The sequence below is a fragment of the Euprymna scolopes genome, chromosome 10 (assembly GCF_053919585.1).
Source record: "Euprymna scolopes isolate OS-2025 chromosome 10, ASM5391958v1, whole genome shotgun sequence".
NCBI classification, from domain to species: Eukaryota; Metazoa; Mollusca; class Cephalopoda; order Sepiida; family Sepiolidae; genus Euprymna; species Euprymna scolopes.
In genome coordinates, this window is record NC_136491.1 from 91,506,530 (window position 1) to 91,518,532 (window position 12,003).

General features: G+C 34.4%; 1 protein-coding gene across 11 annotated transcripts in view; it reads left to right on the top strand.

The window, feature by feature from the left end:
• The window catches only part of LOC145286125 (cadherin-23-like), a 1,312,625-nt gene that overhangs the window by 1,010,585 nt on the left and 290,037 nt on the right, over positions 1-12,003 (top strand). For all 11 annotated transcript variants that reach the window (XR_013869108.1, XM_080134833.1, XM_080134832.1 and 8 more), the window contains 2 exons: positions 237-325; positions 2,581-2,667. Coding sequence is in view for 10 of the 11 variants with exons in the window: in XM_080134833.1 (XP_079990959.1) it covers positions 237-325; positions 2,581-2,667 (176 nt within the window). In the remaining variant the exon portion in view is untranslated. The remainder of the gene's footprint in view (positions 1-236; positions 326-2,580; positions 2,668-12,003) is intronic.

The window sequence follows — 12,003 nt, forward strand, 5'->3', positions numbered from 1 at the left end:
CCATGCCACAAAAATTTCACGCGCAAGCACTCCTTCGTGGGTATCCATAGTCTTTCAAAGACTGAAGGAGCCTTTGTTTTTATTTATTTATTTTTAATTATTTTTTATTTATTTTATTTTTATTTATTTATTTATTTTTATTTTTTTTTTTTTTTTTGTAAATGTTAACATTTTTGACGCCCATATAAAACTCGAATTTCCTTCTACTTTTTTATTTATTTATTTGTTTATTTCAGATAAATTTTGTCAGTGACAGCCAGAGGTTAAAAGTCATCTTTCGGAGACCCCCCTTAGAAGTGCAGAAAATCAAAGAAAAGTTTCTAGAGTAAGTGTATTTTCCGGTTTTATCTATCATTACTACTTTTCGCATTCCCAACTTGAACCGATTTAATTATCTTATTGCAAATTTACACCAGGTTTTCATTTTAAGCAATCTGAGCCTAGTCAATACTATATGGGTGACTATTTGGAAATGCTAAACACTGCATGTAGGGGAACCTTGACACCTTCCTGCAATAACCACAACAAAAACAAACGTCATCATTTCCCCTGGCCGAGATGTACATGTGTCTGGAGATCGCTTGTGAACTTGATATCCCCCATGAAACTTATTCCTACGGGGAAGTCTGGATCAACTCGCCTAGGGTGAATGTCGCTTGCATAAAAAATTACACACTCTTCTTCAAATAGGACAGAAAAATATGTTTGCCCGATGTTCGACTTCGCTTTTTATTTAGATATATTACAAAAATATTCATGTAAAATCCTAAAATTGCATGGGTAATTAAGTTTTTAATATTATTATTATTATTATTATTATTATTATTATTATTATTATTATTATTTACTTGTCCGAACGTCCAGTGTCACAAAAACCATCATCATCGCAAACAGTAATTAATAAGAAACGAATTACTATCATTTATAGTCGCTCTTTATCAGTTAAATATCATGAAAACCTCTCCAAAAATTACAGAACAGAAACATTGCTGTCTGTTTACGGTCTCAAATTGGCTATTTTACTTTATAATTAAAAAGGTCATGTTGAAAGGAGGCTGTAAGTTTTTTTTTATTATAGTTTCTTTTTAGATTTTTATAAAAATGTGCAAGTGAATTGACATCTGTTCCTTCATAACTTATATAAAAAATATTCAGAAAAAAACCAATGTGTTGTGTTTTGAATTTTCATTCAAAAAAATCTAATTTTTTTTTTAATCAATTTTTAGCTTTCAAAGGTTAAAAAAGAATTTGCTAAAAAATTGTTCTAAATTCGTCGTTATTTGTTTTATTTTTTATGCATTTTATTTATAATGTGTTTTAAAAATGTTCAAGCACTGTGGAATTTCCACGGGTTCTGCTAGTTGTTATCATTATTATTATTATTATTATTATTATTTATTTTCCAATGTAGTCACCACTTATCAAGGCCCGGAAGCCACTCGGGGATACGGGTTATTGCGTGTACAGTATGTTAGCATTGGAGATTTGATAAAGTGTCTTACTTAAGCGGGCGGTTCATCAGGAATTTGTTTATATTGGACTTGAAGACATCCATGTTGTAGTCAGTGTGGAAACAGGCAAACGGAACAGAGTTCCACAGGCGTGCATTTCTAAGAAAGAAGCTTTATTCATGGAATCTTCGTTTTGGTTTTGGCACAGATAAAGAGTGGGAAAAATTTTTGACAGTGATTTCAGCTAGACGGGTGTTTATCGTGAAAGATTGAGGGGAGGGCAAAGATTGGAGCTCAGACGAGTACTTACCATGGAAGTAACGATAAAATAAAGACAGGTTCGCAACGTCTCTCCTGTGAGAGAGAGTTTGCAGGGAAGAGAAAAGAGCATCCCCCACTAAGCCACGAAACCGATTTTGTACTCTGTCAAGGCAGGATAGGCTGTTTTTAGCAGCTCCTGCCCAGATGTGGCAGCAATTATTGTTATTAGCGGACCCTTTTTAAATTTCACATTGGTATTCTTCATCTGTTGTAAATTACTGGCGTGTTTAAACATATTTCCATTCAATGTAGGTTTTGGTGCGAACGGAGGTCCAAGGATATTATTGGACCACGTTTGTTTAAACAGAAACAAATTTATCAGAGTACCCTGGTCGAAAGGTAGTTTAACAATATATCTGGTTATGGGTTGTTTATCTCCAAAACCATTTTTAAGAATTGTGATAGGTTAAAATTCTATGGACGTCATACAGGAATGCAGACCACTACGATATTATTGTACCATTCTCGGAGAGAATAGACACAATACTTCTATTCCTAACCTAAATGCTAGTAAAGTGCATTTGTATTATTTGTATTATTCGGCCTATTATTCTCACAACGTTTTGGCCGATGTAATCTCCAACTTTATTCAGAAATATTTCTGTTTCGGCGGAGTAATGCTAACGTTTACATAATTACATCCCCTTGCGTTTAAGTAATTAATTAATTAATTTTTTGTTATTTTTAATGGTTTCTTTTACGAAAATATTTACAGAGGATGAACTTAATGAGTGACTCATTGGTTTCTACTGAAACTGGTTCGCGTACAATTTATTTCAATCTAATTATTGATTCCTTTCTTTTTCAGACGATTACAGAATATAACAGGTCTAAATATAATAATCGATCGAATAAAGACACATCAGGATTCCGATGGAAATCCCGAAGTGAAAACGTAAGTTAAATATCAACGTGTATCTTTTGCTTTTTTTAATTTTTGGTGCGCGTGTGTGTTTGTGTGTGTATGCGTGTGTGTAACTTTTTTTTTTCAAATCCAAGAAATATAGATTGGAATATGTTTACTGATATGGACTACAAACTATATATATGATAAAATATGTGTGTGTGTGTGTGTGTGTGTTTCGCGTTTTTATTTTACGCACGTCAGTATCGTCGATCAGACAATTCGAACTCTGGTTCCAGGTATCGTGAAGCCTATCTCGGCCAAAGAAAAACAAGTATCCTTTCAGTATAAACACTAGTATCGTGATTGCAAAGAGAGTTCCTTTCTCCTAATGGAGGGAATCTTGCAACGTAATTAATTTATGAACCATCATTTTATTATTTCTCGAAAGGGATCAAATATATAGGAGCTTATTATTATAAAACTAATATTATTATATCTATAAGCATATATATGTTTTGTGTTTTATTTTGCGCTCCTAAGTATCGAATTATGTAACCTACCGTTATGAACCCTGATATTGTATGTGTGTGTGTGCTCCGATACTTGATACGATAATAAACACCTGAGATGCGAGCCATGGAGACGTTTTAAGCATGTTGTCAAAAACAAACGTAAGACCCTTAACAGCCTATGCTTGTATTTGGTTTTTGCCAACGAGAAACAAGTTTATTTATCCCATTAACATAGAAATCTGGAGTTCTGGAATCGATGAAGTCATTGAAGATCGATTTGGCATCATCTCGGCTTTTGGAGCATTTTGCGCGCAGAAAATTGTCGAGATGTGTGAAAAAAGTAATAACCAATTGACGAGAGGTCAGATGAATATGGCGGATGAGGTAGTGTCTCGTATCCCAAAGAGTTCAGCTTCTGCAGAGTTACTTGAACAACATGCGGCGAACGTTGTCATGGAGGAGAATTGGTACCTTCATAATGACCAATCTTAGGCATATACATTGGAGCTTCTGGTGCATTTCGTCAATTTGTTGGTAGTACTGCTCTGTCATAATCGTTTCGCCCGGATTCAAGAAGCTGTGATGGATGAGACCGGCCGCAGACCACCGAACAGTCACCATAACCTTTTTTTTGGTGCAATTTCGGCTTCGGGAAGTGTTGTGGAGCTTCTGCGGCATCCAACCACTTTGCTGAACGTCGCTGGTTGTAGTAGAGGATCCACTTCTTATCACACGTCACAATCCGTTCGAGAAATGGGTCATTTTGTTGCGCAGAAGGAGTGTAGAAGACACCTCAAAACGATGATTTTTTATTATCGTTCAATTCATGCGGCATCCTTTCATCCAACATTTTATGACTTCACTATTTGCTTTAAATGGCGAACGACGGTTGAGTGATCGACCTCTAGTCTAACAGCAACTTTTCGTGTGATTTTGCGAGGATCGCCTTCAATTAAGGCTTTCAAATGTTCCTTATCAACCGCAATCGGCCGGCCGCGACCGTTTTCAGTTTCGAGGCTCTCGTCACCATTGCGAAATTTCTTCAACCACCGTTGTGCCACACGTTCGTTAGTGGTTCCTGGGCAAACACATCATTGATATCATGAGCTGTTTCGGTTTGAACTGGAACAAGAAAGTCGTGCGGATTTGAATTATGTCCATGTTGTCGAAAAGCCTGCAACAACATTAATGAAGAGATTGAGAATGGTAACGAATAACACGATTCGATAGAGCGAAAAACGCGCTTCAAAATGATATATAACATGGCTATATATATATATATCAATGAATTAATTCAGAAAGCATACATAAAAGTAACATATGTGAGAAAACGATATTGTTTTTGCACCAACCGAATAGCATGGGCAACTGGAAGAACGTGGTTATGAAGAAATAGAGGCCACTGATATCATGTTACATATATACAGGAATACTTGTGAATATAAACCTGGAGCCATTCGCGTACACAGAATCATACATTTAATTTTTGTAGCAATAGTTTTCCCACTGTAAAGCAGTTATAATTATCGTATATATGGATATATTTAAATATTTTTTGTGGTACATTTTATTATAGCTATATAAAGACCATATTTATTTTAAACATGATTAATTAGATCCTGTATATGACCTTAAACTATATCCAGTGGTGAGGCCCCAGCTTGCGGACTTTGGGGAGCGTGGGACCACCCTTTAATTGCCATTGCTCCCAGGTCCACTCTGACCGGGAGTGGTAGTACCTGTTAGGGTCCCAACTATGGGCTAAATAGAAACCGACTTGAAAACAACAAATATATTCTATTAAAAAAATGTTCTTCAAAATCTTTGGATTGGGCATTAAATAACCTGAAAAGGGTTGATATGCCGTAAAACAAAAACAACCAAACAACATGATAAATTAAATTACATATAGTGACATATATATATATATGTATATATATATATATATATATATATATATATATATATGTGTGTGTGTGTGTGGGGGGGGTGTTTGCGTATATTGGTACATATGTGCGTGTGTATATACATTAATAACAATGTATATTAGTAATGGGACAATTCCAGTATTTTCCCGATTCCGATACAATTACCGAATCTCTCTCACTCTCTCTCTCTCTCTCTCTCTCTCTATATATATATATATATATATATATATATATATATGTGTGTGTGTGTGTATGTGTGTGTGTGTGTGTGTGTAAAAATAAGTGGATGTATGCTCATATATATGTGTATATATATGCATATTTATGCATCCATATATAAATGTAAATGTGTGTGCCTATATAATGCATATGTGTGTATGTGTGTATATGGTCACGTAAGGTGAGTTCTCCTCTGGCCACTGAAGCGTGATGGCAGCGAAAAAATAGTTTTAAAAAAACATCTAAAGTCCCTAGTGATCGCATGTCATACACACAATCGTCATTGGAATCCGCTGGTGAGTAACCAAAAAGTTGGAGCTGTGCCATTCACCGTGCTATCTCAAACACTTGGAATCCCCCAAAAATTAAATCTGAAAGATTAGAGAAATAGACGCAGACAGCGTGAAAGCATGGCTCCCATTAGAAACCTTACATTTAACTGCAGCCGACATGGTAGGATCTGCCTGTCGTGCATTGGGCTTTCTCAGTTATAATGTAGGTCTGCAGAAGATGAATGACTGTAATTCCCTCATTTGAATTTCCGTTCAACAAGTCAGACATATATATATATATATGTATGTATTATGTATATATCTATCTATCTATTATATCTATAAAAGTGAACGTGTCTGTCTGTGTGTCTGTGTACATTTCCCTACGCAATAACTCTGTCAATTTTTAGTCTATAGACTCGAAATTTGAAATACAGGGTACTGAGATTTGGGAAAATCGATGTGACGGGTGTCAGCCAGAAATTTGGCTGTTAAGGGGTCAAATTTCAACGATTTGACCTTTAAGAACTCTACCAAACTCCTCCGACAATTTTGGGTCTAGACACTTGAAATTTTAGATATAGGTTCCTTGGACCTGGATCTAACTTAATAAAGTGATTTGAGGCCGAAACTATAAATTTTAAGGGGTCATAATAGGAGTCAAAGTTTTAAAAAATTAACCATTTTTTTTGTTTTTTTGCTTTTTTTTGCACAGCATACACCTCCAAACACCCGAGCAACGCCGGGCACCCCTGCTAGTATATATATATATATATATATATATATATATATATATATATATATATATATATATATATATAACTAGAATTGTACTTGCCTTCGAGGTATCGAAGTCTTCGGGAGTTTATAAATATACTAGAATGAATAAAAAGTTTAAATAGCTATTAAACTTTGTGAAATACGTTTGAAAGCCGAATTACAACGCATGCGTTGTAATTCGGTTTTCAAATGTATTTCATACGTATTTCAATTTAATATATATATATACTAGCAAAAGTACCCGTCGTTGGCTTGGTTAAAAAAACAGACTACAGAAAATGGACTCTGAGTTATGAAAGTATGATAGGTTATGAAAAGGAAGGGTTGTAAAGAGATAGCTTCGAATTTGGGGGTATCAAAACCAAAGAAAAATATGATGAAAGTTAAAATAAAATAGATAAACTCCATAATTTATTGTACCATGCCTGTTCACACTGAAACACTTATCACAATATTCTGTGGATCTATATTTAAAAAATCTTGTTAAACTTTGTGACATATTTCCATTCTATGGAGGTCAGGCGCGAACGAACACCCCATAATTTTATCATACCATATTTCTTCAAACTGAAACATAATTATCAAAGTATACTTACATAGATAGATATGAAAAGTTTTTATTAAAGTTTGTGCCTATTTCCATTCTATGGAGGCCAGGCGCGAACGCAGACCCCACAATTTTATTATACCATCCCTATTTAAGTTAAAACGTACTTATCAAAGTATTATTGTGTACATCTATATCAAAAGCCCTTGTAAACGTTTTTTCCATACTTTGTGGATCAGGCGCGAACGCAGACCCCTCATATTTTAATGAACCACCGTTCTGCCAGATCAAACATACCAATTCCTGTGTCTCGATACATCTATCATTATACGTGATCAGTTTTCTATAATAGTCAACCATATAGGAGCCTATTCGTGACCCACACACACTGACGTTCAGCTTTATATTATATATATATATATATATATATATATATATATATATATATATATATATATATATAGTGGCCGCCAAATTTATGGGGTGATTTTTATTTTCGTAACAAAGTTTGTCTTTAAAAATCTGCCAAAAATCAGGTAATTATCTAATCCATATAAAATTTTTACCGATTAATAAGTAAAAAATGCACTTTATATCCGTGTAACTTTTTTTTTCATATTCCGTGTATACATATATTTGGGGGGAATTCATGCTCCCTTTTCTTATTTGTCCCTTGTTGGACCCCTTAAAGTCTAGGCGATCCATTAAGTACACACTCATTTTGTGATAGGAGGATGAATGAGTGTAGAAAAACAAAAACAAAAAACGATTTCATAGGGTTCCTTCGCTATCGAAGATTGAAATCTGAAATTTGAATGTGTTTAATTTTTTTTATCTTTTGAGTTTTAAGTGTGAGCTTCACTGAATATGTTATCAATAATTATTATCCTTAAGATGAGGGATAAAAAAAATATTTTTTTTTACGAAAACGCTAAAATATCCATACTTTTAAATCTTTAAAAATAAATTTAAAATGTCATTTTTTAATGTGTAAACTTTCCATATACCATTACATAAAGTATGTTTTAAAGAATCGATACCAAAAAAATAATATTTTAACAGGCTGAGTATTATAAGTATTAATTATATCTGCAAGTGTCGTTTTACGTGAGATTTTTTTAAGATACGGTAGATCGTTACGGTTTACAAAAAGTTATCTCGCTTTTTGAAATTTTTTTTTTTTTTTTTTTTTTACAAGGAGGTCACCACTTATCAAGGCCCGGAAGCCACTCAGGGATAAGGGTTATTGCATGTACAGTACGTTGTACGTTAGTGGTGAGATTTCAAAAAGTGTCTACTTAAGGGGGCGGTTCATCAGGAATTTGTTTACGTTGAATTTGAAGACATCCAAGTTGTAGTCAGGTAGGGAACAGGCAGACGGAACAGAGTTCCACTGGCCTGCTGTTCTAAGAAAGAAGCTGTGTTCATGGAATCTACGTTTTGATTTTGGCACAGATAGAGAGTGGGAAAAATTTTTGACAGTGGCTTCCTCTAGACGGGTGTTTTTCGTAAAAGATTGGCGAGGGGGGACCAGAGATTGGAGCTCAGACGAGCACTTACCATGGAAATAACGGTAAAACAAAGACAGGCTCGCAACATCTCTTCTGTGGGAGAGAGGTTGCAGAGAAGAGAAAAGGGCATCCCCCACTAAGCCACGAAGTCTATTTTGTACTCTGTCAAGGCAGGATAGGTATTTTTAGCAACTTCTGCCCAGATATGGCAGCAGTATTCCATCCTTGGGCGTACTTGGCTTTTATATAGATAGAGAATTGCATCAGTAGTGAGATATCTTCTGGAGCGGTAGAAGGAACCCACCATCTTTCCAGCGACCCTGGCAACAGACTTGATGTATGTGTTCCATTTCATATCAGGAGTAAAGGTCAAGCCCAGAAGCTTGTCAAAACATTGAGCTTCTCCTAGGCGAGAGCCATCCATTACAAATGATGCCAGATGGGGATCAGAGCGTTGATGGTGTAAAGATAGGAGCTTGGTTTTCGATGCATTAAAGGTAACCAGCCACGCCTTCCCGCACTGAACTACACGCTCGAGATCAGAGGAGAGAGAATAACGATAACTATGAAGATATAGGTTTCCATATATGATGGTTGTGACATCCCAACAAGTTACATCCGCAAGGGAGTTACCAAAAACGGCCTTTTAAGTGGCACCAAATTCTAATGAAAATCTTTGTCAACTTGATTTATGCACCAAAGGATTGGGGAAAATACAGTATGATCTATTTTATCGAAAAAGAGTGTGGCTCATTGGTTATTATTAATTAGAAAATAAGAAAAGGAAAATGATTTAATCACGAAATTAAAAACTGACTAAAAGTGATATTAGAATTGAGAAATGTAATGCCAAAAATTTATGTTTGATGTAAAAATAAAAAAAAAGCTGTTTTTCCTTACTTTTAAGAAGTATTAGGAAAAATGTTAAGCTTGATTGATCAATTATTATGAAGGAAACAATTATAAAGCTAAAAATAACATATTTTACCATGAATTTCGTTTGTAAGTATAATTTAATTCATTTATTAAAAAAATGTATTTGTCTAGTTACATTAAAAGTCATGGAAATGCTTAAATAAATATTTAGACACGACTGGGTTCTCATACCTAAAATCCAAGATGACGGCGGTAGGTAAAATGTACGAGTTCATGATAAATAATTGAATTATTTGAATTTATAAAAATATAAGGTAACCAGCATAGGTACCCAGTGTTGCCTGGGTTGACATGAAGTTCTGTTTGAAACACACCTGTATACTCATCATTTTCATCATGGGCAACGTGGATACCCCCGCAACAAAAAAAAAGAACGGATGAAAACATGTAAATGTAATTGCCCCAAAAACGAAGTACATGATACCCTCTCCACCAGATATTTCAGCAGAAGGGCTACAAGGAGAAGAAACTATTATCCGGATATTGAGCACCGGAAAGACCCCTCCCTGCAAAGAAAAGATAATTAAAAATAAATCATTACAACTTTTGTTTCAATAAAAATAGCAGCGAATGCCCGTGCGATCGCAAAAAAAAAAAGAAAAAAAAAGCTGCCAAAAATTAATTCCAAACACAATTAAATTACATTTTCATCATTTTATATTTCTAATGTAATTCTCCCCCCCCACACACACACAAAAAAAAAATTGAATTTGTCATATTTTGGGGTTCGTGCTGTTTATAAAATTGTTAGGTGAAATTACAGAATAGTTTCATAAAAATTAATTAAATTTATCGTTATTTTATGTTTCAAATGTAATTCCTGCCCCCACCACAAAAAACTAAAAGTTTTTTATCTGTCATGTTTTGTCCTCCCCACCCTCCTCGATCGCCAAACTTGAAAAAATGCTAGAGATGACATGTCTGGTTGGACGCTTTGTGGCCCAAAAGTGGGTGCTCATTTTACGTTAAATTTATATAGAAAAGTTGTACCCCACGCTAAAATGTTAAAAAAAATTTTTTCAAAATTTCCTCTTTCATATTACTTATAAAGACTGCTTACACGTATTAGGTCACAAAAAACCAGGTCTTAATTTTTTGGTCAATGTCAAGTTTTTTCTAACTCCCCCAAAAACTTTAAAATGACGACTTTTAATGGTTTTCCGTGGTGCTGAAAACGAATATTACGTTTAAATGTGGGGCAGATAAGTAGTTTTCATGATATGAAGAAATTACTTTTTCAAAAAGTGGGGGATCACTTTTCTATATAGATTTAACGTAAAATGAGCACCCACTTTCTGGTCACCTAGTAATTTCTTCATATCATAAAACAAATTTAACTGTGATATTCGTTTTCAGCACTCTCGAAAATTGGCGCTGTTTCTTTTTTATTAAGAGATGCGTTCATTTTTCATCTTATAATTTAGGACGCTAATTAAGCTGTTAGTAAGTTTACAAAAGCATACTTTTGTTTTTCGTTCTTTTTTCATTATAGAACTTGTATAGTTGTTAACAGGTGCCTCTGCAGTTTAACATTTCACAAAAGTTCTGTTTGCATTAGGAGGCGGTTAAGTAAAGTACAGGAGCACCTGGTAAAAACTATACAAATTCTATAATTGAATACCCACCTCCACAAAAAAAATTTTTTTGTAAACCGCTTGTGTAAGCTTACTGACAGCATTATTTACGTCCTAAGTTATGAAAACATAAACGAATCTCTTAGTAAAAAAAAAACAGCGCCGGTTTTCGGTGGCGCTGAAAACGAATATCACAGTTAAATTTGTTTCATGATATGAAGAAATTATTAGGTGGTTAGAAAGTGGGTTCCCATTTTACGTTAAATTTATATAGGAAAGTGATCCCCCACTTTTTGAAAAAGTAATTTTTCATATCATGAAAACTACTTATCTGCCCCAAATTTAAATGTGATATTCGTTTTCAGCACCATCGAAAACCATTAAAAGTTGTCATTTTCAAGTTTTTTGAGGAGTTGGAAAGAAAATTGACATTGATCTTTTTTTCTAGGGGTTAAACGACGCTGGGTCACGTCGTAAAAATTGAGCATTTTTAATTTAAGATATTATGGTTGGTGGATTGTTTTTGTTTTACGGCATATCAACCTTTTTCAGGTTATTTAATGCCGAATCTAGTTATTTTGAGGAACGATTTAATGGAGTATATTTGTTTTTTAAGTCGGATTATATTTAACCCATAGTTGGGACCCTAACAGGTACTACCACTCCGGGTCAGAGTGGACCTGGGAGCAATGGCAATTAAAGGGTGGCTCCACGCTCCCCAAGGCCCGCAAGGTGGGGCCTCACGATTGGATATAGTTTTAGGTCATATCCAGGACCGTTAAGATATTAAATAAATTATAAAGAAAATCTGTTTCGCAGGCAATTAAACACACTTGCTATGGTATAATTATTATAATAAATTCTGGGCAACACCGATTAAATTTTATAAACAAAAAGAGCAGAGGATGATGGATTTTGTTCACATGTGTCTCTGACTAATTCTGCCCTCGTGAGGATGCAAGTAAATGAGGACATTAGTTTTAATTATTTTTCTCTAACAAATAAAAAAGGTTACTTAAAAATTAAGAATAAGCGAAAACAAATTTCCTCCGAATTAAAAATAAAAATAATAATTCAGCTTAGAATAATATTTCGAAATGAAAAC